General features: G+C 45.2%; 4 protein-coding genes across 5 annotated transcripts in view; 2 read left to right on the top strand and 2 right to left on the bottom strand.

The window, feature by feature from the left end:
- Nucleotides 1-118: 118 nt before the first annotated feature.
- Nucleotides 119-8,476, top strand: VPS33A (VPS33A core subunit of CORVET and HOPS complexes). The gene is made up of 13 exons (XM_039362691.1): nucleotides 119-268; nucleotides 1,159-1,224; nucleotides 1,463-1,590; nucleotides 2,046-2,235; nucleotides 2,346-2,462; nucleotides 3,237-3,411; nucleotides 3,973-4,166; nucleotides 5,158-5,284; nucleotides 5,492-5,559; nucleotides 5,640-5,777; nucleotides 6,257-6,394; nucleotides 6,501-6,669; nucleotides 7,375-8,476. The coding sequence occupies exons 1-13, from the start codon at nucleotides 167-169 to the stop codon at nucleotides 7,566-7,568; spliced, it is 1,806 nt and encodes a 601-aa protein (XP_039218625.1). The 5' UTR covers nucleotides 119-166; the 3' UTR covers nucleotides 7,569-8,476.
- Nucleotides 8,477-12,417: 3,941 nt separating this feature from the next.
- On the top strand, nucleotides 12,418-16,156 carry DIABLO (diablo IAP-binding mitochondrial protein). Its single transcript, XM_039362695.1, has 6 exons — nucleotides 12,418-12,811; nucleotides 13,540-13,660; nucleotides 14,175-14,306; nucleotides 14,485-14,595; nucleotides 14,804-14,900; nucleotides 15,460-16,156. The coding sequence occupies exons 1-6, from the start codon at nucleotides 12,762-12,764 to the stop codon at nucleotides 15,672-15,674; spliced, it is 726 nt and encodes a 241-aa protein (XP_039218629.1). The 5' UTR covers nucleotides 12,418-12,761; the 3' UTR covers nucleotides 15,675-16,156.
- Nucleotides 16,157-16,367: 211 nt separating this feature from the next.
- Nucleotides 16,368-24,203, bottom strand: LRRC43 (leucine rich repeat containing 43). Of its 2 annotated transcripts, none has more exons than XM_039362689.1 (12): nucleotides 24,079-24,203; nucleotides 23,201-23,482; nucleotides 22,774-22,884; nucleotides 21,187-21,326; nucleotides 20,351-20,589; nucleotides 19,864-20,042; nucleotides 19,612-19,735; nucleotides 18,899-19,038; nucleotides 18,428-18,565; nucleotides 18,045-18,236; nucleotides 17,653-17,755; nucleotides 16,368-16,972 (listed from the first exon to the last, which is right to left on the bottom strand). In XM_039362689.1, the coding sequence occupies exons 1-12, from the start codon at nucleotides 24,163-24,165 to the stop codon at nucleotides 16,830-16,832; spliced, it is 1,878 nt and encodes a 625-aa protein (XP_039218623.1). In that variant the 5' UTR covers nucleotides 24,166-24,203; the 3' UTR covers nucleotides 16,368-16,829. The 2 variants fall into 2 exon arrangements, with proteins under 2 accessions (XP_039218623.1, XP_039218624.1); XM_039362690.1 differs by having other exon boundaries at nucleotides 24,091-24,193.
- The window catches only part of LOC120316743 (MLX interacting protein), a 28,935-nt gene continuing 28,701 nt past the window's right edge, over nucleotides 24,192-24,425 (bottom strand). Inside the window, exon 16 of the transcript XR_005559044.1 lies at nucleotides 24,192-24,318. The gene's annotated coding sequence lies outside the window, so the exon portion shown is untranslated. The remainder of the gene's footprint in view (nucleotides 24,319-24,425) is intronic.

Below are 24,425 nucleotides of genomic sequence, written 5' to 3'. Positions count from 1 at the left end.
AAGATGGGGATGGGACCCAAAAATCCCGGGGCGCCTCCGCCGAGAGCCTCACCTGGACGCCCAGGTAAGCGCCCTGACTCGGAGGGGGCGTGGCAGTGCCGAGGGCCCGCCTCCTCCACCTCGGCCGCCTCACGTGACCGTCGGGGGCGTGGCCAGCGCAGCGGCCATGGCGGCGCACCTTAGCTCAGGCCGCGTCCCGCTGACGGCGCTCAGGGAAGCCGGTCGCCGCGAGCTGCGCGCCTTCCTCGACAAATGCGCCGGATCCAAGGTCGGCGCGGCCCCGCCGGGGGCCCATACTCCACCGCCGGCCGGGAAGGATGGGTCCCCGAGTCCCCCCGCCCCTCCCTAACCCGCAGCCTGGATCCTCATCCTATTTCTAATTATCCTCCTCATTGGTGGATATTTCTCATGCATTGATGCCCTTCTGCATTGATCTTTTTAATTATCGTTATTATGCATTGATATCATTTCCCATTGATATTTATTCTGCATTGATATTCTCAAGTATTATTATCATCCTTCGTTACTCATTGATATTATTGTGCAGTGATTTTATTCTGCGGTGTATATTTATTGCATATTGGTGTTTTTAATTTGCATTTGTTCATCGGTATTATGCACTAATACTGCACACTGATATTTATTATGCATTGACACTTTAAAGTATCGTTATTTGTCATTCATTTATATTAATCTACATTGATATTATGTACTGTTATAAATTATCATTTGTTATTCGATGATATTATTATTCTGTTGCTTTGCATGTATACTGAGAGCTACCACACCAGAGACAAATTTCTTGTGTATCTAATCACACTTGGCCAAATGAAGTATTCTGTATTATTCTATATTGTTGCGTGTTTATATTTTTATGCATATTTTTATTGTTACTCATCAGTGTTCAGTTTTTATTATACATTGATTTATTTTATTTTATTTTATTTTTAAAATTTATAAGCCGCCCCACTCCCAAAGGACTCTGGGCGGCTAACAATAAAAAACACATAAAACATAACAAAACAAACAATGCAAAGACATTATTATTAGTCGTCAATATTTTGGATTCATTGTTGTTACTTATTGATATTTGTTATACATTGATATATTTATATGTCTTCCAAAATGTTGCTTTTAATTCTGTTTCTTTTTCCTTAGGCCATTGTGTGGGATGAGTATCTTACTGGGCCCTTTGGATTGATTGCACAATATTCTCTTCTGAAGGTAAGATACACTAGTTCTTTCATTTTAAAAGTATGCATATCTTGTTCTCTTCCTCTGGAAAAATAAAAAAAAACACACATTTGGCACATCTGGAGCAATACAGAGAGCGGCAAGCTTCTATTTCAAAGAAGACTTGCTGTTACCTCTATCGGCAAGCTGGTCCTCAAACCCCTTCTCTTTCTCAAATACTCAAACAAAATTGAATATTTTCATATTTGTTTTGATTGTTTCCCTCCAGGAACATGAGGTGGAGAAAATGTTCACCCTTAAAGGAGGTCTCCTTCCACCGGCTGATGTCAAGAACATTATTTTCTTTGTCAGGCCCAGATTAGAGCTCATGGACATAATTGCCGACAATGTGCTCAGGTAATGTCTCTGGGGTTGGCTGTGGCCTTTCTCACGAGGACAAACGCTACTGTTTATGTTGGCAGAGGAAGGGCAGAATATATGTTTCCCCCCCCCAGTTACGCTTATTCAGTTCTGAATTGGGGGGGGGGTATTAATCTAAATCAGGGATGTCTAATCTTGGCAACTTCAGGATTTATAGACTTCAACTCCCAGAATTCCCAAGCCAGCCATGACTCATGAATTTCTGACTCACGAATTCTAGGAGTAGATGTCCATAAATCTTAAAGTTGCCAAGGTTGGACGCTGCTGATTTAGTGATAACTTAATATTTAATAAATTAGAGTGCTCTATATACATTGAATGAATGAATAAATGAATGAATGAATGAATGAATGATGGTCATTTGAACTGGTCCAGGGACTATTAAAATTCAGCTGGCTAAGGCTTGATTGGATAAACTTCTCTTTTTCCAGCGAAGATAAAATCCGCTGTCCACAGCGCGATTTCCATATCTTGTTTGTGCCGCGTCGCAGTTTGTTATGCGAGCAGCGCCTCAGAGAACTGGACGTGTTGCACTGTTTTGTTCACCGAGAGGAGTACAGCCTGGACCTCATTCCCTTTGATGGAGACCTCTTGTCCATGGAGTCAGAAAACGCCTTTAAGGTCAGAACCTGCACAGGACTAAGGAGGCCACTCCCAAGACGGGAACCTGGAGCTCTCCAGGCCTCGTTTCTGATTGCGGGAAAATTGAGAGCGACTTTCCTTTCTCATAGGAGTGCTACTTAGAAAATGACCAGACCAGCCTCTACCATGCGGCAAAAGGTCTCATGACGCTCCAGGCTCTCTACGGAACCATCCCACTCATCTTTGGAAAAGGGGAATGTGCCAGGGTAAAAATAAGCTGGAAAGCCTTTCCTAATTTATAGCTCAGTTTAACTTCCAGCCAGCCTCTTTTGCAATGAGGGCCCCTTGGTTTAGATCAGGGGTAGTCAACCTTGGCTCTTTTATGACTCGTGGACTTCAGTTCCCAGAATTCAGCTGGCTCAGGAATTCTGGGAGTTGAAGTCCACGAGTCATAAAAGAGCCAAGGTTGACTACCCCCGGTTTAGATCATTTAAACTAGCAGGGTAACTTTAAGACTGGTGGACTTCAACTCCCAGAATTCCCCAGCCACGTGTGTGTGTCTCCTCTGTTGTTCTCAGGAAGGACAAAAGAATACTTTATCCCTCTTCTCTTAGATTCCATCTATGTTGTAACCAACCCAGTACACAAATTTTGGCTGGCTGGGAAATTCTGGGAGTTGAAGTCCAGAAGTCTTAAAGTTCTCGAAGTTGGATGCCTCTGATTTAGATGCTAAACGGAGGCTGTGGAAGGTTTGTTGCTGATGAAAAGCAGCTCAGCAGAAGATCCTAACTGCAGAGGATCAAACCACAGGAACAGTAGAATGTCTGCCACCTAATTTGGGCAATGTCTGAAATAGGCAGAGATGGTGGAAACCAGGATGGCTTGCTGGGTTGGGAGGGTCTTCTGCTTGGCTTGGATGTCTAGGAATTCAGCCAGCAGAGCAGAGCGTGGGAAAGGTAGTTTTAAAGTCTCCTGGTCTTTGCGAGGTTCATCTCTGTTGGCAGCCTGGGCCGTAACCTGCTGGATTCTCTGGATTGCAGCATGTGGCAAACATGATGATCCGCATGAAGAGGGAGTTTTCGGGGATCCAGAACCCCATTCTGCCCGTTTTCGATACCCTTCTGCTGCTGGACCGCAACGTGGATTTGATATCTCCTCTGGCTACCCAGCTGACCTACGAGGGCCTGATTGATGAAATATACGGAATTCAGAACAGTAAGTAAGAGCACGACCGGGAAGGTAGGAGCTTTGTCCATTCCTCTCAGCCTGGCCTGCCTCACACGGTTGTTGGGGGGGAAAGTGGAGGAAGCAGGCTCCCCAGACCACTTTGAGCTCCTCAAACCGAGTCACAGACAGACCTCGAGTTACAACAGTTCATTTAGTGGCTGTTCCAAGTTACAATCGCACTGAAAAAAAGGACTTAGAACTGTTTTTCACAATTCTCACCTTTCCAGTCTCCCCAGGGTCACGTGATCAGAATTCAGCTGCTTGGCAACTGGTTCATATTTATGACGGTCGCAGTGTCCCTGGGTCACGTGATCCTCTTTTGTGATCTTCTAAGAAGTAAAGTCAATGGGAGAAGCTGCATTGACTTGACATCCGGGTTACTAACTTACCAACTGCAGTGAGGCAAGAAAGGTTGTAAAATGGGGTAAAACTCAGTATGTATCTTGCTTAACAACATAAGTCAAGGACTACCTGTATATCTTCAGTGTGTGTCTCCTGGGGCTTCCTTCAAAACATCTGCCTCGTATTTTTTTAAATGATGTTTGGCAGCCTACGTGAAACTTCCCCCCGAAAAGTTTGCCCCCAAGAAGCAGGGAGAGGCCGCTAAGGAGCTCCCCACCGAGGCCAAGAAGCTGCAGCTGAACTCCGCGGAGGAGCTGTACGCAGAGATCCGCGACAAAAACTTCAACGCCGTGGGCAGCGTCTTGAGCAAGAAAGCCAAAGTCATCTCGGCTGCTTTTGAGGTAATAAAGCGACACCCGCCTTAGATCGTGAAATGGGAGGAAAGCTCACTTAACAACATAAATTGTGGTGGTCGTAAGTCAAGGACTACCTGGACTTCATCCCTCTTCTCTTAGATTCCAAATTTTGTACGGCTGCTTTGAAGAAGTTGGTCTCTTGAGCCAGGGGTTGTGTTCAGATCTGAGTTCTGTAATTGATACAACAGGGATATTCGCATTTTTGCACTGGGACGAAGGAAGGAGGAAAAGGGGATGTTGCATTGTCAGATCTAATAGGTGATAATGAAACAGGAGCTTACACGTAGCAGAAGAAGCCTGTTAATGGCCAGCTTCATTACGGTCTCCCTGCCTGGGCTTGCCATTCGTGTCATTGTCACTTCCCTCCGTTTTTGCACTTGTCAGCAAGCGTGTGGGATTTGCGTAGGTTTTTTTTTCCCCTCTTACTTTGCCCTGAAAAAGCTGGGTAGATTAATTAATAGATCGTTATATTTCGTGGATATCCGGTCCTTAGAGTTATACTCTCTGCTTTTCATTGCTATGGAGATAATTCCACTAATCCTGCTTTGGAAAAGCCACCTGAGATTTGACAAATGATGACCTCTCAGACAATGATGGGGGGCGGGGGGGGGGTTAGAAAGCTGCTGTGCAAAAGTGGTAGAAATCCAAATAAGATTAATGGGGCTGGGAGGAAGGAGAGCTGGTTTAATAAGGGGATTAAGGCATGAAGCTAGAAAGTGGGAGACGGTGAATTCTAGTTCCACCTTAGCCTTTAAAAACCAGCTGGGTGATTTTGGGCCAATCACCAGGAGACGGTGAGTTCTAGTTCCACCATAGGCATGAAAGCCAGCCAGTCTGTCTCTGAGCCCAACTCACCTCACTGGGCTGTTGTGGAAAAATAGGAGAAGGAAGCTGCGTCGGATATGTTATTTGTAAAAATGATAAAGGGGGGATATAAATGAAATGAATGGCTCCGGATTCTGATTTACGTTCTTAGGAAAGGCACCATGCCAAAACGGTGGGGGAGATCAAGCAGTTCGTCTCACAGCTGCCACACATGCAGGCCGCGAGAAGCTCTTTGGCGAACCACACCTCCATCGCTGAGCTCATCAAAGACATCACCAGTGAGTAACTCGAGAGTATCTTTTGGGGGGGACGGGCGTAAGGGAGGGTAGGTGTCCCCTCTTGAATGAGGATAAGACCGAACTGGTTTCAATCTCTTCCCTCGGTTTTGACCGCTGGCCAGATCTCAGCAGCATCCCTGCTATTAAAATATCTCAGGATTCCACTAAGTCCCTTCTTTACAACGTGTTTCGTTTTTGTATTGTAAGCCTCTGAAGACTTCTTCGATAATTTAACAGTGGAACAAGAATTTATGTCCGGCATAGATACCGATAAGGTAGGCCAATGTTTTCTCAAATAGCTGATGTGTTTTGCGTAATTTTGGCTAAAAATTTAATTGGATTTTTTTCTGCGCAGGTCAACAGTTACATAGAAGATTGTATTGCCCAAAAGTATCCCTTGATTAAGATACTGAGGCTCGTTTGCCTGCAGTCGGTGTGCAACAGTGGCTTAAAGCAAAAGATGCTAGACCATTACAAGAGAGAAATCCTCCAGGTGAGGCTTTCGTAAAGGCAAATGTTGATACAGCTTGGGGAAGACCATAAACCATTTGGAGAGTTTTGTAGAATTAAAAGAGTCACAGATAAGGAAAGAAAAAAATCAACCAAAAGATCAAGATGTTTTATCCTGCCTTACTGTTTATTTTACTTGACTATGCAGTAGTTAGCCAGGCTTCCTTTTTTTTTTTCTTATTTGAATAGTCATTATAATTCTATATTTCCTCTGAAAATTGTTTGCAGACTAAAACGCAGACATGAAATGGTGAGAGGTTTTTTTAATGTTAAAGCTGGACTTTCAAATCCTTGAAAAGAAAGCTAAAATGAATTCATAGATTTGAAAATCCTTTTTTTTTTCTCCTTTCCTTTCAACCAGGCAGGTAGATAGCTTCAAGTCTCAGTGGGTGAACTCACCGTCTCATAAATAATGTATAAAATGAATATACTGACACTAAAAGGCCATTGTGCTCGTTACAGACTTACGGCTACGAACACATCCTGACCTTAAATAACCTAGAAAAGGCTGGACTTTTGAAGCCTCAGCTGGGCAGCCGGAATAACTACCCCACCATCCGGAAAACTTTGCGTTTATGGATGGACGACGTCAACGAACAGGCAAGCTCCCCTCCGCCTCTTGCCGCTTTCAAGAGACGGCTTGCAAAGGGGTCCTAAGTTATCCTGCTGTTCCTCTTCACCTCCGCCCCTTCTTTGCTCTCTGCAGAACCCGAACGACATCTCTTACGTCTACAGCGGTTACGCGCCTCTCAGCGTGCGCCTGGCACAGCTGCTTGCCCGGCCAGGTTGGCGAAGCATCGAGGAAGTCCTAAAATTACTTCCGGGCCCACACTTTGAGGAGAGGCAGCAGCTGCCAACCGGGCTCCAGAAGAAGCGTAAGTCTCTCTGGGTCTCCTGTTCAACCCGGGACGCGTATTCTAAGTGCATCCGGGACTCCCAGCCCAATCCAGTTGCCTCTTGTAGACTTGGGGGTTCCAATGTGGCCACACAAATGGGGTGATAGGTAGGCATCCAGTTGCTTCCAAAATGTTACAATATCCAAAGAATCTTGATTAGGTTTAATTCTGCCTTGCACTTCGTACCTCCTGTATGGCGAATGTTCCGGGACGGTATTACAGGGAATCCTTGACTTACAACCATTTGTTTAGCGGCCGTTCACAGTTACAATGACACTGAAAGAAAAAGTGGGTTAAGACATCCTCATGCTTATGACTGTGATTCCCAGGGTCATGTGATCAAATTCGGTCCTGCCTTCATGACGACCTTCCCAGCCACTTCTGACCAGCAAAGTCAGTGGGGGAAGGCATGTGATTCACTTAACAACTGTGGCAAATAAAGGTTGTAAAATGAGACGAGTCTCTCAGCAACCACTTGCCTAGCGACAGACATTATCCCAGTTCTGGTCGTAAGTTGAGGACTCCCTGTATACACATGTTTGTTCACACTCAAATAATAGCATATTGTTTCACTGTGACCGAACTGCTCTGAACTGCATCACAAGTTGAGTGGATGGAAATGAGCGGCAAAGCACAAAAGAGAATTTTGAAGGCAGTTTTCAGTTTTTTCTCTCTGAATTCCAGGTCAGCACGGAGAAAACCGCGTGACTCTCGTCTTCTTTCTGGGAGGCGTGACCTATGCCGAAATCGCAGCCTTCCGCTTCCTCTCTCAGATGGAGGACGGGGGCACCGAATACGTCATCGCCACCACCAAGCTGATCAACGGAACAAGCTGGGTCAAGTCTCTGATGGAGAAGCTGGAGCCCCTACCCTTTTAGGAGAAGCAGGAACGGGCCCAGCAGGACTCGACCGACGTGGGATCAGAGTCCCAGAGAAGAAGAAGTGGACTGAAGTGCAGCAAGGAAGATGGCTTCTCAAACTGCTTTCTAACAAATACGGACCCGGGAGGGAAGCTCAGCCTGGCGATCTGCGTTTGCTTTGCTTCTGTGCGTCCTTCACAAGTGTCATTCCTGGACTTTTTCTTATGGTTTCTAAACCCTACTTTTTTAGTGTGCATTCCACAGACTTTCGGGACGTTTTTCCTTAATATTTCCTCCTCCTTCCCATTCTGTACTTCACTTGGTTTTTCTTCTTTCAGTCCACTGATAATCTTAATTTTTCTCCCCAGACAGTTAATCATGTTGGTAGATGATGCTCTAACCATATTCCCTCTTGGGCTGCCCTTCTAAAGCTTGAAAGCCTGTAAATCTGTAACAGATCTGCCACTTAGGTTACACAGCTCTACCCCAACCCTTCTATTTTGATGGAATTGGTTTCCTTGTTTCTCACCGTTTTCTATGGCAATCCTGGAAATATGGCTTTGCTGCCTATTTTGAAAAATCCTGCTCTCCTCATTAATATCTCTTTAAATGCTTACAGGTCCTCAATACTGAACAAACTCTTTTGCACTGAACATTGTTGTAAATAGTGGGAGAAAAACACGAGAGTTATTGTTTAATCAAACCTCATTCAGTTGCAAACAAAGAAGCATGTTTAAAAAGTGCTGGAACATTGCATTTGAAAACCGAGAAGATAAATGTTATAAAGACGCAAACACAGGCATTTTCCAGCCTGAATGTGTGTGTGACTGCTTTATTGAACATGTGCAGTTTCTACCATAGTGGCAGTAGACTTTCTCCTTATCATTGTAAAAATATGATTCGCATTAAACATCATTATTGCAATAGCTGCGTTACTCCCCATTCTCCAGAGTGCCACAGCCCCACGAACACAAAACCTTAGAATCAGGAAAGTAAGTCTGTTTCTGGACAATGTTGACTGAGTCTCAGGGGAGATAATTATACTGTAACAGCTTCCTGCGTAGTTTGATTTTGATCTACTTTTGATGAAGGCCTGGATGATCACAAGGCTAATAATTTGATAATAAGATCTCCTGATTAAATTTAGAGTCCATTTGTCAAGCTGTGATGTCTAAGCCAAATGGTGGGGGGTGGGGGGAAAGATAATTGAGACCTTTTAGGGTGTAATAGCTAGGAGGAGCCAGGTAAACAGAAGGGGAAAATAAAACTTTAAATAGAGCAGTAACATGCTTTTCAGGTTAGAGATAAAGAGAGGCGTAATGCAAGGTTTCTGCTGCAAAATAGGTAAACATAAAAAATAGATTATAAGCAGAAGTCAGGTTTTTTTCTAAAGTGCCAAACAGCCTGTGTGCCTTATGCCATTTTCCTGCCTTCCATTTCTCCCCTCATGTTATTTTCAGCACCTCTGAATTTGGCTTTTTTTTTTTTTACATTTTAAACAAGAGGGAACCAACATTCATTTAATAATTTTTCTCAGGATACTCAAGTAGCCAAGAGAGAAAATTATCCCTAAATAAGAGACATTGCAAAATGTCACCAAAGGACAGAGATCCAAGCCCCAAATGACGTTGGCTGCTTGTTATCAGTTGAGAGATTTAAAGCAGATGTTGAATTTGAAAACGTGCTGTTTTTAGCTCTATCCATTTATGTTTAGCTGTTTTCATAAATTCACTTTGTGTTCAACAGCCACACATCTTTTAATAAGCGTGACGTATTTTAGTGAAGACTGCAGCTTAGCATGTAAACCTGCCTCCATTTCATAGTAAAAGTTTACATTGCAACACTCAGGAGAAAGTTTATTCTCACACTCTCGACAATGGATCCTTAGATTTATACTACCCGGTGGCTAGACATAAAAACCTACCCTGTACTATTGGAAAAATAGAAAACTCCAGTGGTACCTTAAACATTTATTATACTGCAAGTACTGAACTATCTTTAAAAACCACTTTCCTTATTACTTACTTTCTATTTTCATTTTTAAAAAGGCTTGGGATATGTTTTGTACTGTGCAGCGGAGAACAAAGAAGATCTGTGTATCCCATTGCAGAATTACTCTCTGGCCACACCTATTAGTGTTTCACTCGTCCGGCGTATATATAGAGAGCATCGCTGTGCTGCCTCTTCAGATGAACAGACGGTCCACTCACGTCCTGAAGCCGCTCGCTCAAGACGAGCACCAGAAACAGCCACAAAAAGAATCCTCAAACTTCATTATTCAGAAAAGGTGAGCAATCTATCCGCATCGAAGTATTAATTAACTTTTATTTCATAGAAGAGGTGTCGAGGTTTAATTATAAGAACTACAATCTTATGCAAGATAATGTTCACATCCAAACATGCATTGCTGCTGAAAATCATACGATTGGGGATTTTAAGGAAATTCTCTGAAAGTAGTTTTTTTAAAGAAAATACATTGCAGGTCCTTGGTTTGCTGGCTGTCTAATTTGTACGTTGATGGGAAGAAAAACAATCTCAATTAGTAGTATGCGGATCTCGGCTTGTTTTTTTCCACCTTTGGGAATAAAGTGAGATTAATTATTAGCTGTCCTGTTAGTACGTTTCTCTTAGTAAAAGGAAAATTTACTATAATTAACATGCTCAAAGCAAAATATATCAAAATCGTTGTAAAGATATGGCAGCATCTTTAAGACATTTATTAGATCCCCAACCGCACATTTCTAAAAATTGGAGATTGAAAATGAAATTTTTATAAAATTTAGGCACTATCAAATTATTACAGTGTTGCAGAACAATTGATCATCTTGATGGGGAGATTAATTTTAAATCTGCCCTCCCCCTATTTTAGGTGGATGGAAAGATGCAGGCCAAACTATTTGTAGATAATCGCCAAACCAGAAACATTATTTTCCCGGCAGCCTGTCCATTAGATGCAATTATAACATTAAATATTAAAGTGGGCTCCCTCTGGAAGAATTGACTGCTTTGATGACTGGATTTAGTTGGTACTAATGGACCATTAGCTATATATCTTGAGGTTCTGTGGCTGCACAACCTTGGAATCCTCTCAGGCCGGCCGCTAGGATCAGCTTTCCTAAAAATTATGGTCAAATCTTGCAAAATTATCTTCCAGTTCAAAGACAGGGACCTCACTCCCAAGCAGACACCTATTTTAATCCAATTTACTCACCAACCAGAACACTATACCCCATAAAGCTTCTTTCTCACTAGTTCTGTCTGATATGCACTGCTTTAAGTCCCTGCCGTAGATCACGAACCAGCTCCTATTTTGTGGCATCTTTAATTTTGCCGTTCTCTTTTCACTCCTTCCCTTCCTCTTCCAGAGCCAGCTGTTCCCATGCAGTTCTCCCCACCAACTTTGAAATCCAGGATGATGCAAGACTCCTTTACTCTTCATTTTCTGAAAGTGCTGAAGGAACTCCTGGCTTTTGTGCTGTTCAGTTACACCGTCTTGTTTGGAGCGCTGTTGTTGGCTGGATGGACGACTTACTTCCTTGTGCTAAAGTGACAACACCCTGTTGCAGTTCTGGAGCCCGGAGACCTCAGCTGGACAAGACATCCTTTCCTGTTCCAGCGTTTTTCCAGACTTAAATTTTGTTTCGTGATAATTCTGATGCTTTTTAAAGAACCCTTTGGTTTCAATCTAAGGTTTCTTTTTTAAAATCTATTTATCAAGTATCAGAATCTCGAAGAGTGATTAATGCACTTCATCTCTCCAATCCATTTTTTTTAATATATAATCTCGCAGGAATATCCATCTCAAAAGCTGGATGCGGCTGAGCAAGTTATAACATGCCTTTTATTTCCTGATATTCTTAAACGCTTCAGGGTCAATTTTTTTTCTCACTTTGATTGAACTCTGAAATTAACTCCCAATCTGCACTTTTGAATTTTTTTTTAATGAGGTTTTTATATTTCCTGCACCAGACAGCTTCCTCTTCAAAAAACGGCTCAATAAAATTACTTGCAAGTCTAAGATTGTCTGTGTTAAATGTTCAAAAATTTAAGCATAACAATTCACATTGCTACATCTTATAATGTGTAAACTTTTGAAAAAAAAAGAAAATACTGTCCTACATATTCTGAATGATTGATAAATGTTTAGGTAAAAGTTAAGTAACAACAAAGCTGCTTTTTATTGTTCTCCATTTCTTATTAATAAAATTTAACATAACATAATTTAACTCCAACCCTTTAATGTACGTGACAAAAATATGCTGTACAAGTACGGGAATTTTGTCTGAAGCTCCTGAATGCTTCAGTTTCTCTTAAGGGGAAATTAATTACCCAATAATTTGAGTCAGACTGAAAGATTTAGCAGAGGTTCCCATCCAGCTTGCTGACTTAACATTAATGCCTGTTTTGTGCAAAGCAGCCTGCTTGAAGTGTGTGAATATGTGTAAAATAATAGGATTCAGAAGCGCTTAATTCTGACCTCAGTATTAACAATGATTAAAGTTAGTTTTTAATCACATACAAACATATACACTAATTAGACCTTGCAAGCCAATTAAAAATGTAATGAATGAAATGCCCGGAACCCCTTATATTTTGATGAAGAAATAACAGAAAGAAATAAAAATTATTAAAAGTAATTTTAAAATATTCTGAAAATTCATTTTATGATGCTGTTCACTGCTTAACTCCTTTGAAAAGTTTATCAGATGTTCGCAAACATCTAGGAAAATTTTATTTTAGCATTAGAGGACCAAATTAGTAACATTAAAAGTATTGCACAAAACTTATCAAGTGACAGGTAAAGGGGCGCATGCGCCCTCTTCAATGAATCAAATTATCTTTAGGGCGCATGCGCGTGATCCCCCTTTCTTCATTAGAACTAGGCTTTTCTGTTTCGGGGAAAGAATAACAACCGACTGTGGTCTGGCGATCTAGGCTTCGCTGGCTCTATGGTGCAGACCTTTGCTTTCCGTTGGAAGTTGAAGGAAACTCGTTCCGTCCTAGAGTGGAACAGAAAAGAAACGATGACATCACAATAAAGTGTGCGTGGGCAGAAAGAGAGGAGGAGCCAGGGAAGGAAAAGAAACCCGGAACTGATGTAATTGCAGGCACATGGAGCAGGAAGGCTACATCGTCTCTCTGGGGTGACGGGGCGTTGTAAGAATACGTCATTTCCTGCGCGCCTTGTTGCTATTGAGAGGGAGAGCCAAGATGGCGTCGGCGAGGAGCCGTTGGCTGTGGCGCTGCTGCGCCTTTTTCGGGTATTTAGAAATGGCGGCTTCTGTTTTTTCCCTCCGCTTTCCAGAGCTCCTGGCCGGGGCTCGTCTTCCCTGGGAGATCCCGGCACTTTCCAGCCTCCCCAGGCTCTCCCTCCTCGGGCCCTTACACCGCTGGACGAGCGGCCTCTGCGGGTTGGGGGTCCCGGGGAGCCTGGAACCTCAGTTCCCATCATCCGCAGCCGTCCCTTGCGTGGGTCTCCTGTTGTGCTGCTGTGCTGTTAGTCAGCGAGGCCTCCCGGTTTGGTGTCCACGAAATGCGGGTTGCCTTCGGCACATCCAAAAACCTGGTTTCGGTTTCTGAAAAGGGTTTTTTTCACGTGGATCTCGGGGGGGGGTCCATGAGGGGGGAACTGCCCCCTGTTGCCCACCCTGGAGGATGAAACCGGAGGCATCGGCTATTCGTTGCATAAATGGCCGGTACTGTTGCAAGGAGAAAGGCTGGACCTGCTTCGCCTCTGTTGCTAAAGGCAGCCGGTTTTCCCATTTTGTCATTTATTTTGTGCTTTTAAACTCCGTTGTGGATTCCACTGAGGAGGGAGGGGCCCCCACTTTCCTAATGGAGCCATTTGAAATTAGTTTATTAAACCCTCGTTTCCTTACATGATGCTGCAGCAAGGCTAGTTTAAACATGCTGGATTCAGGCTGTGTGGCTTGCGTTTTGTTGTTTTTTGGCTTGCTGCTCTTTTACTTGGATGGGTGTCGTTTTCTAGACGGAACTTTCCTCTCTTCTCCAATGTGAGGACACAGTGCGTACCTGGATTGAGGGCACCGTGGAAGAAAATGGCCACTCTGGGATTTGGAATGACCTTGGCTGCTATTCCTATTGCACAGGTAGTTTCCCAGAAAGTCCCGTGTTATTCTAATGCCAGAATAGGAGCTTTCCTTAGTTTTAGTTTTACTGTCGTCTTTAGGTAAATCTGTCACTATATGCTAAGTCTTCATTAGTTTCTTCCCTTCTCCAACTCTTGACAGCTTTTGCAGAGCCCAGTAGAAATCAGTTCCAGCAATAGCCAAGTTGTTTTCAATAGTTTACCTGAAATTATGCCCTTAAAATATATGTTAATCCATCACTTAATCTTAGGCAAGAGGCTAAAAAGCAATAAGGACACCCAGATTTATTGCCATTTCTTTTGCCAACGGTTGCTCTATTTTTCCAGTAAAACCTTTCAATTTCTTGTGTTCTTATGTTTATGTTTACAAGTTGACTTGTAGGGACACAAGTTTCCAGTTGTATGACAGTTCCTAGCTTTTTTTTCTTTTTAATGAAAACACACATTATTTCCTTCTCTGCCAGTTTTGAAAAGTCGTTCTGTTTTTGAAGGAGCAACTAATGTTTGTCTTTCAGAAACACGATCCGGGTTCTCTAAGCAATGAAGCCTTGATCCGAAGAGCGGTCTCTTTAGTAACTGACAGCACCGGGACTCTCCTTTCTCAAACCACTTACGCATTAATTGATGCTCTAACGGAATATACAACGGTAAGACACCTGCCTTCAGGATGCCACGTCTGGCGGTGTGGTGCACATACAGCTCCATGTTAAGCCACTCTAGGAAAGCTTGGTTCCAAGAAGTGCCCTATAATTGCCAAATATAAAGTAAAAAGTAAATGTTAAACTCCAGACAAGCACAGCCTTAACAGGCTGCGTTTATTTACAGGCAGTTTACACACTGGTGTCCCTGTACCAGAAATACACGCATCTCCTGGGGAAAATGAATTCCAAAGAAGAGGATGCGGTTTGGCAAGTGATCATCGGGGCCCGAGTGGAAGTAAGCAACCTGATCTTGGTGCCTTTTTGCCCTTCAGGGACTCAGGAGGTCTCCACCATCTTGACAGTGTTGTGTGTGGACCCAAGAGGGTCAGATCCTTAGTCGTTTCTAATGGGTGACCATAAATAAGGAACCTCAGGTGAGAGCGATCTGTAAGCTGTGCAAAAAATGTGCCAGATTTCATTGTTTTAATTCTGGCTTTGCTTAGATGACGACAAAACAGCAAGAATATCTCAAATTGGAATCCAGGTGGATGACCGCTCTGAGACTTTCAGAGATGGCCGCAGAAGCAGCATATCAGTCAGGTGAGAGATGGGCAAGCCTCTTAATCTTAACCCACCCCCCTTTCAAACTGTTGACAGAATCAAATAGCTTCTTCATTTTTCCACCTGTCGGAAAAATGTTTTAGCAAGAAATGTTACATTTCACTGAACAGTGTCTGAAAGGGTGGAACAGCACTGAAGTTACTTAACTCCCTTCAGACCTTCTTCAGAATATGCCTTTAACCCTTCAGTAACTCCTAAATGCATAATAGGAACTCCAGTTGACCTGGTGGTCTTGAGGAGGAGCTCGTGCGTGATATAAAGGGGGGGGGTGTATTCATTCTAAAACGTTTGACCAATTACTGGAGAAACCAGGGCCTTTCTAGCTTTGCCAACAAGAAAATTATATATCGTGGGTTAAATCCAGAGGTAGAATCAGTGGGAGTTGTTAATCATGTTGGCTTTAGTTAAGTCTACCATGTCTGGATCCCAGTCCTAGTATGACTTGGGTTGTCCTTAATCTGAGTGGCCTTGAAAATGCACAAACTCTTTGCAGGCTTCCTCTGCAAAAACAAAAGACATTGCATCCTTCTTTTTCCAGGGGCTGACCAGGCCTCAGTGTCAACCCATAGCCACATCCAGCTAGTGAAGACCCAAGTCCAAGAAGCGCGGCAGCTGTCCCAGAAGGCCGAAACCAAGTTGGCTGAGGCGCAGACGGAGGAGCTCCTGAAGCTGAAGGAAGAGGATCCGTTGCTACCAACCTCTCAGCAGGCCGTCAGGGAAGAGACAGAGGAAGCCTACCTTCGTGAAGATTGAGGATTGCTAGCATGGACACGATCCTGCTTGGTGGGAAGGGATGGCACAGAAGTGGAGGAATAGGTGCCGCTCCGTCTCTCTGGCTTCCCCAGCCTGGTTGGCCCTCAGCTTTGAGCTGTGGGTGTTCTGTTGCCTGTGTGTTTAAATTCACAGCTATGCAAATGCGAAGTAATCCTACAAAGGGGTGATTTTTCTGGCGCCGGAGGACTGATTTGAGATGATCCCTCCTCAGCCAGAATCTATAGAGATAATCGCACATTGTAATCACTAAGGGCTGTGTCTTGTGTTGCTGTTTTTTCAAAAAAAAAGCGAAAGGTGCTGGTGTTGTGAAGGACAAATGCTCTACCTGAAATTTCAAACATTAGTTGTGGAAAATTTAACAGTTTGGAGGCTAAATGTCATTTTTGTGTTGTTTTTCTACCGATGTACTTGGGATCATTCTCCCTGAGCCAATTTTTAAAATAAAAGCCTGAGGAACACAACTCGACTCCTTTGTTAACAGCGAGATTGAAAGTGTGATGGAAAAAAACATCTGTTGTTATGGTTGAGGAATTTGGCAGACCAAGCTTAGCTGCAGCCTCGGGGTCATCTAGGACAAACCCCCTCTTTGAAGCACCACATTCAGAACTCACACGGGGAGCTGTGTGAAACAGACAACATCTGGAGTGTTGTTAAGCAGATAAGACTTCTCTCTTAGTTATTTTCAGTTTATTGACTTTGCTCTTGATGCCAAGTTTTTAGACCCACTTTAGCTAAGTTTGTGTTTAGCTAAAACCAGTGCATTGCATCTGCTTTTAGTTTGCTGATTCCGGCATATGTTTTATCATTTAATGTATGCAATGTCCTTGTGCAGTCACACATAAATCTGGGTGTTGATTGGAGCGTGTTGATTGGAAAGTGTTGCTGTTGTCTGTTAACTTCTAGGTTATTCCTCTTTGCTCTTACGTGGCGATTCCCAATCTTGCCAGCTGTTAAGATGGGTAGATTTCAACCCCCAGAATTCCCCAACCAGCAGAAACTCTGGTCTAAAGGAGGAGTCTATACATTGCACAAAGCAGCGAAGAGCCACATCACTCAGGAAAGGACCAGCCTCAGAATGTGCACCCAGAGCCTCCTCTTCTCTTAAGAGCCAAACGGGTCTTGCTCTCTGCAAGCCTATTCTGAGGCTTCCTGCATTTTTAAGATGGGGGAAGCCGATTCCCACTTGATGTGTTGCATCTGAAACTCCACAGTCAAAGGCACGGGCTGGCTGAGTTGCGAATCGGGTCCCTCCGGAGAGTCCTTCTTCCGCCCCTTTCCTGCAAAGGAAAAATAAAATCAGAAATAAATCGCTCTGCTAGCAGCTGTGAAGGTTCATCGCTTCCTTTCTGAACCTGATTGTCTCTCGTGTGAACTTTCCAACATTTACAAAACCACGTGGACACCTTCAAGGTACCCTCCGACCGGCTTGGGTAGGCTGAGGTTCGCCCGAAGTTGAAATCCAGTCAAAGTCAAGGATACCGTTGGGAGAAAGCCAGCACCAGTGTTTCTCAACCATGGCCACTTGAAGAGGAGTGGACTTCAACTCCCAGAATTCCCTGGCCAGCCAGCATGCTGGGAATTGGAGTCCAACCATCTTCAAGTGGCCACGATTCAGAAACGGTCATTACAATCCTAGAACCTGGAGGTGTAATGAGCCCCTCAAGCCATGGAGCTCAGGTCACTGTGGTTTGCCAATCGTTTTTCTTTTTTAAAAAGTTCCTAGTCCATATGAGGGCAGCGAAACCTTGCCATTGAGATCTTGCACACCACTAGGGGCTCAAGATGGAAGGACAGGTGTTAAATACAAAAATAAAGACAACCACTTTTGAATACACTTAACGTTTTAGTATTAGATGAGAGCCTGTTTGCAATCCAAGAAACTTGGAGAGTCGTCATCCAGATGGTTAAAATACGCTCGCAGTTGCAGATACTCCGGAAGCTGAGCTGTCTAGCTTACCTCTGGTAGGGGAGGGGGTTGGGGGTGGGGGTGTTTTTCGAGAGATTGCGATGTCGATCCCAGATTTGGCTTTGGCATCTTTTTTTGCACCCTTCTTGCTCTCCTGCAAAGTAGAAGATAAAGATTTCTGCATTTCACCCAGTGGCAGAAACATCCCTTGTTACTTTTAATTCAGACTGGTTTTTATATTTCTTCCATATCATTTTTTTTATTTACTGCTTTCTATCTGATATTGCTTTTATTTTTATTTAATATTGGTCTTTTCGTTTTTATTTAATATAGCTCACCATCACTTGTTGAGATGAGCAACTATACAAACTGGTTAAATAAATATCTTTCCACACATTCAGTGCAGCCAGATTTTGAAAAGAACTCTGCTTCTCAGCGGGTACCTTGTCTTTGGGCGATGGCAGGGAGACGCTCCGCTCGGTTATCTGTACCCCAAAATCACAGGTGGTCTCCAGCAACGATGCCCCGGCTAGCAGTTTCTCTAAGCTGACATGAAGGGAGCCCAGGATCCTCACGATGGGGGGGTCGTTTCGGAGCTCTGGGGAAGGGGCTTTCTTTTTCTTTTTGTTCCCACCCTGGTTGGACACAGAAAGGAATCTGACTGCAGGGCTACGGCCACCATATTGACTTTTTTGACCCCCATAAACACACTGTGGATGTGATTGCATGGATCTGTTTTTCTCTCTATCCTCCAATCTTGGAAGTGACACAAAACACGAGGTTTGGCTTCCCACAATTCTCAACGGGGCCTTGAATAAAGCCTTACCTTTCCAGTGTCTTTCTCCTTCCCTTTCTCCTTCCCTTTGTCTGCCTTCCCCGAATCGGCTTTTCCTTTCTCTCCTTTCCCCTTCCCTTTCTTGCTTGTTTTTTCTTCAGGAGTCAGGACCACAGGCCAGGAGACAACCTGGAAAAGGTGTGTTTCATTGCTCTGGGTGAAAGAGAAAGTTGGAGAGAACAGGAAAAGGGGAGGGGAGGGGAGGGGAGGGGAGGGAAGGAAGGAAGGAAGGAAGGAAGGAAGGAAGGAAGGAAGGAAGGAAGGAAGACTTGCAAAAAAAATGTCTTTATTGCAGACAAGGAGAAAAACTTCGTCCAAGTTGGGAAAACCAAGTTTAAAAAAACACAAAGGGTTGAGCTCTGCTGAACTGCTCGAATGGCACGATGTACTTAAGAGAAGACAGGCTCACACCAGTCCAAGGAGAAGTTTTTATGAACCAAAGCTTAACAAAAAGGACTGCACCTTTTCCTCAACAACGGAGATGGTGGTTCCAGCAAGAAGATAAGCCTTGAGAGCCCCCAGATCCTGGGTGAGATGCTCTTTTCGGTAATCGCAGTCAATGGCCTCTGCCCAGCCCTTCTTGGGAGTCGAGTGCATGTTTGCTACGTGGGCGAGAAAGGAAAAAAAAATTGCCATTTAACAAATTAAAAGTTACCAACTTTCCATTCCGTCAACCATCGCTCCCACTTGGTTGCAGACACATTTTGTAAAAGAGAGCTGAAGCCACAAATCAGGGATTCATCACCCTCATCCTCGTGGTCCAAATTTTTCAGTTACCCAGAAGTCCTCAACACATAGACTGAAAATCGGATGTTTTTCTCTGCAAAGGACAGGAACTGGCTATCCATTATAGGCGTAAAAACACAGAAAGAAAATAGGGGAAATGTGAGCTTGTGCTGCATTCCTGCAGCATGCTTTTAAAATTATTTTTAATCTAGTCCTCCCCACAGCCATGCTAAGCTCAGTTGGCCCTAACTTTGCTTCATTCTCGTGGCCTGGCTTGCTGGCTAAACCTTGCTCATTTGGTGACAGTCAACGTATCGTGTATCTCCAGTGGCCTGCTTAAGCCACAGTGAGGATTCTCAAAAGCTGGGCGCCTCACACCCCAAGCAGGGCAAGGAGCAGAGCCTTTCTTTCTACCTGCTGTGTTTAATCGTAGGAAGAAACTTACACACCTCCTGGCTCAGGCTGCAGGTCCAGCTTGGGCGAAGGCTGAGAAGACAGGGGCTCAGTTGTCTCTCCATCCACCGCCACTAAAGGTGAGCTCGCCACGTCCCCTGCGGTCAATGCTCCCCTGTGCTGGAACACAAACACACCTGTGATGCCCCCAAACGCTTTATCCTGCTTTTGATCCCCAATTTGGTCTTTTTTAAATCATGCACCCCGATATAATTTAGAAACAAATGACTAAAAAGCTCCACCCCTACCTTGCTGACTGCCTTCTCCCCTTTTTCTTCACCTGTGGCAAATTCATACGTCACGTAGTAGCTGTGAGTGACGATTGGGGAGTCAGGACTGCCCTCCAGTTCCTCTGGGTTGAGCGGGTTGGGGAGGCCTCGCATTTTGCCAATGGCGACGATCAGTTTGACATCCGACAGTAAGGCCTCTGGAAAAGCAGGGGAGGAAAAAAAAATCTGAATTTCTCCAAGCTCCAGACAGGAGACATCGTGTGAAACTGTTTAGCAAACTGGGGAGCGAGTTGACGTGATAGTGTTTCCATATTTGAGGGGCTGCCCCAAAGAAGAGGGGGGTCAAGCTATTCTCCAAAGCACCCGAAGGCAGGACAGGAAGCAACGGATGGAAACCGATCAAGGAGAGAATCAACCTGGAACTAAGGAGAAACTTCCTGACAGTTGGAACAGTTAATCAATGGAACAGAAGTTGCCTCCAGGTCAGGACTGGAGGAAGACTCACCTGGGAAGGTGGACAGTTTGAGGAAACGGTGCCTCTCCTCCGGGGTGATGATGATGTCATCGAAGACAGAGATGTGGGGCAGGCTGTCGATGGTAAAACCTCGGTAACCCGGAAGGAGGGCAAAGGGGTTTCCCTGCAGGACGAGGATCCGGAGCTTTTTCAAGCTGGAGAGCGTGGGAAGGAGGCTCAGCAGGTCGGTGAAGTTGTTGTAGCTCAAGTCCAGAGAGACCAGGTTGGGCCTAAGAGGGGGCAACAGACGCAGGCACAACAGGGAATATTGGCAGCCCGGGATTGAAAGGAAGGCTCCTTTGTGCTCTCTGACCATTTTTGCAGACTTTTCATGACCCAGTTAAGTAACATCATCCCTGCTGCGCTGATGACGTTACCTAGATGGGTAATGAGACGGCTGCAAGAAAACCACCAAGCTCAGAGAGCAGCAAGCTCCCCATCCCGGAAAGAGAGTTTAGGCTAGGCTTAAAACTCTCCTTTGTTCTCGTCTCAAACCCTTTGAATGTTCATCGCTTGGAGAAAACTAAGAGGCCATTTTTTCCACCCTCCATTTTTGGAGCAAGGCAGGACAGCCATGGCTTCTCTTCACCTCTGGGTGCCTGGAGGGGGATTTCAACCTGGGGGTGAGACACGGCTCATCTCGTCTGAGAGGTTCCTTTGCTCTCTCCATCCTGTGTGAAGCCCCCTGCCCTGCTCTCCTTTCTCCAGGGCAACTAGGAGGAGCAGATTTGCGGTGTGGGAAGGGAAACAGCCCCTTTTTAAAAGGGGGGGGGAATCTCTTGGCTGGACAGGTTACCCTGCCTGTAACTGGCTCCCTTGGTGCTTACCAGAAAGCAGCTGCCAAATATTGTTCCTCCGAGGAACCGAGCTGGCAGTTGTGGCTGAGACCCAGATGCTGCAGTCCAGCTGGGGGGGATGTGCACAGGTCTTTTAAACTCTGCACCTCATTGCCACAAAGCTCCAGCACCTGATGAGGGAGGCAGGGATAGGATAGACTAGAGCTGGAAGGACCTTGGAGGTCTTCTAGTCCAGCCCCCTGCTCAAGCAGGAGACCGTATACCATCTCAGGCAAGTGCCTGTCCAGACTCTTCTTAAAAGTCTCCAGTGATGAAGCACCACAACTTCTGGAGGCAAGCAGTTCCACTGGTGAACTGCTCTCACCGTTAGGAGAACAAAAACACTGCTGGGCTTGATTTGCTGGCCATGAGTTGTACTTCAGCCGCAAGATAAGGCTGGCGGGTGAGGGATACATGCAGCCAGCGATAACAGCCATTTTATCTTTCTTCTTCAGCCGACAGGAAAGCCACTTCACCACATGCCCAAATACGGTGAGGTGACAGAGCGATGGCCACAGGAGGGAGACTCCCAAGGGGGGTTTCGATCCTCTGGACTCCGTGTTCACTTTCTTATCATTTTCCACCCATGAGAGAAAACTGATTTATCCTTGGAAGATCTTTCAAAGGGTTTTTACCTATTTTCCTCGTGAGGATCTCGTCAGCCATCCAGGAATGAATCAGGCCCAGTTTTGTTAAAGTTTGGGCTGCCCCACTCACCCACCCACCCACCCAAGTTGGGATTTTCTAAAATTTATCTTATTCACGTGTCTCTCACCTTTATTACACTCTTTGGATAAGATCCTTTTACGTCATGGGTTTTGTGCCGTTTTCTCCCCCTACGTAAATAGGGCCAGGCTTACGCGAGGGGAGGGGGGGGGCAAATAAGGAGCAGGACTTTATTTACGTGCCTGCCCATCTCACTCTGCAAAGCGAATCTGGGGGGGTTTAATCTGCTTATGATCTGATATAGGTTCTCACCTATCTCTTCCCCCCCAAAAAAAACCATCTGATGCTTCCAATTCAAATGCAGATATTCGACTTATACCACACGTTGTTGAGTGAGTTGTATCCCGTTTTGCGACCTCTTTTGCTGTAGTTAAGAGAACCACTGCAGTTCTTAAGTGAATCGTGAGGTCGTTAAATGAATCCGGCTTTCGCCATTGACTTTTTGGGTCAAAGGTCAGCTGACCACATGACCCCGGGACTCTACAACAGTCGTAAGTCCATGCCAGTTGCTGAGCATCCGAATTTTGATCACATGACCAAGGGGATGCTGCAACAAACATTAAGTGTGAAAAACGGTCATAAATCTCTTTTTTCAGTGCTGTTGTAACTTCAAATGGTCACTGAACAAATGACGGTTATAAACTGAGGACTACCAGTAATTCAGATGAAATAAAAGTGACAAATACCCTTGTTTTTCAGTTTGCTTTTTGTTCCTTAGAGGAGAAGGTAATTGGGCCCATATAATTGACTAATGGTAAAGGTCAGCCTTGTGCTCTCTCCACTAGGAGTCACAGCCAGTGTGCCCTGCTTTATAGAAACACCACAGAGGGGGAAATTGTTCCTTTGATTTACCTTGAGGCCCGGAGGGAGATTGGCAGCCGGGATGGTGCTGATATGGTTTGCTGTTAAGATCAGCTCTTCCAAATTGGGGAACTTTAACAAACCCCCATCGATTTCGGTCACCTGAAAAGGGAGTCAAGAGAATGTGCCTTGAGGCACCCAGAGGTCATTTGGATTAATCCATATTCACACAGACAACCCTCTAGACCAGCTTTCCAATTCAAGCTGTGTGAGGTTGACGATCCGGGGTGATGAGATTGAATCTAACCTAAATCTAACCAGCATTTCTCATTTGGCAGCCTGTACACTTAAGGAAGAAGACCCTCCCAGCCATCAGTCCAGTGTTTGAACCTATTGGCACATTAGACCCATTTTACAGAGGGGGAATATTAATCCCAAAGGTCTGGGGGCCAGCAGAGCCCCCCCCATACACACTCACCCCTTTGTTCACGATCCGGAGCGACCTGAAGTAGGAGCAGACGAAGCTGGTCCGGACGATCTGGGGGTGCTGCACGGCCAGCTCCCGCAGCTGCTGCTCAGGGGGGCTGCAGTCGGGGGGCAAGGCCCAGGGGGAGTCTGGGCAGCGCAGGAACTCTGTCAGGGCCTCCGCCGTTTCTTCGTTGGGCGACAGGAGGCCATTGCGTCGGGGCAGAGTGGCCAGTCGGAGGGCAGGCAGGCCGTGGAGACGGAGGGGCAGGCGAGGGGGGAACCGGGATTTATTCTGGGGGGGGGGGACACAGAAGGAGGGAAACCATTGAAGGACAGAGCATGGAAGATGCCCAGAGTTGCTCCAGATAATAGGCATCTCCCCCCTGGTGCTAAGCCCTAAGGGGGTCTCTCTTTGGAGTGGGCCTGGCTAACCATGGTTTGGGCAATAAGCCACGATTAGCCATATCTTGGCTGGCCTGAAGCCTCAGAGAGCTTGGCTGTGGATGATGGGCAGTGAGACCCCCAGTGTGGAGACCTCAGAATAGAATTTTTATAGAACAGAATTCTTTATTGGCCAAGTGTAATAGGACACACACGGAATTTGTCTCCGGTGCAGAAGCCCTCTTGTGTCCATACAAGCAACAAGTGATAAACCATGATCATAATCATAAAAAAAACACCACCATAAAACACTCAGTGATAGTCATGGGATATTAAGTAAGCAGTCGACATAAATCATAAGATACAAAGAACAAAGTTAAGAGTCATAAAAAGTTAAGGAAATAGGCAATAGGGAAAAGTGAAAAGGATAGCAGCTAATAGCCCCCCCCGTCCCTGCCCTAGCTAGCCTTCTCCCTGGGGGAGACCCAAAGGGCTGCCCCCCCTTACCCAGCTCCCCACCCCGCAAGGAAACTGGTCCAGGCACAGCTGGCGAAGGTGATCCCAGAAAGCCGCCGAGGCGCTCAGCCCTTCCATGGCATGGTGGCTGCAGCAGGTCCAGGCCGCGACTTCCGTTGCTAGGATACGGGATCTGGTTGCTAGGGGCGCCCACCGACGCCAGGGGAGGGAGATGCTGCCGGCTCTCCAAGGGGGCGGAGTCTCCTCTGTGTTCACCCGCAGGTGGTTAACCTGTGTTTTAAACACTCACAATAGGCACCAACGTTACCTAAGTTGGCCTCTTACAGAGACTACAGCATCCATCGTCCCCCAGCACCTGGCTGGCGGGAAAGGTTGCT

This window comes from Crotalus tigris, unplaced genomic scaffold (assembly GCF_016545835.1).
Source record: "Crotalus tigris isolate CLP2741 ecotype Arizona unplaced genomic scaffold, ASM1654583v1 scf7180000019478.12717781048:2074007, whole genome shotgun sequence".
Classification (NCBI taxonomy): Eukaryota; Metazoa; Chordata; class Lepidosauria; order Squamata; family Viperidae; genus Crotalus; species Crotalus tigris.
The sequence above is the reverse complement of the archived record's forward strand: the minus strand, read 5'-3'. Positions and strand labels throughout refer to the sequence as shown.

Excerpts from the sequence above, each read along its gene's own strand:
- VPS33A (XM_039362691.1), top strand. The coding sequence starts at position 167 with ATGGCGGCGCACCTTAGCTCAGGCCGCGTCCCGCTGACGGCGCTCAGG. Across the intron at positions 1,225-1,462 it reads CACAATATTCTCTTCTGAAG|GAACATGAGGTGGAGAAAAT; the intron begins GTAAGATACACT and ends GTTTCCCTCCAG. Across the intron at positions 5,285-5,491 it reads GCTCATCAAAGACATCACCA|CCTCTGAAGACTTCTTCGAT; the intron begins GTGAGTAACTCG and ends TTGTATTGTAAG.
- DIABLO (XM_039362695.1), top strand. The coding sequence starts at position 12,762 with ATGGCGTCGGCGAGGAGCCGTTGGCTGTGGCGCTGCTGCGCCTTTTTC. Across the intron at positions 14,596-14,803 it reads TCATCGGGGCCCGAGTGGAA|ATGACGACAAAACAGCAAGA; the intron begins GTAAGCAACCTG and ends GGCTTTGCTTAG. Across the intron at positions 14,901-15,459 it reads AGAAGCAGCATATCAGTCAG|GGGCTGACCAGGCCTCAGTG; the intron begins GTGAGAGATGGG and ends TTCTTTTTCCAG.
- LRRC43 (XM_039362689.1), bottom strand. The coding sequence starts at position 24,165 with ATGGAAGGGCTGAGCGCCTCGGCGGCTTTCTGGGATCACCTTCGCCAG. Across the intron at positions 20,043-20,350 it reads CAAACTGTCCACCTTCCCAG|AGGCCTTACTGTCGGATGTC; the intron begins GTGAGTCTTCCT and ends CTGCTTTTCCAG. Across the intron at positions 19,039-19,611 it reads CCTGCAGCCTGAGCCAGGAG|CAAACATGCACTCGACTCCC; the intron begins GTGTGTAAGTTT and ends TCGCCCACGTAG.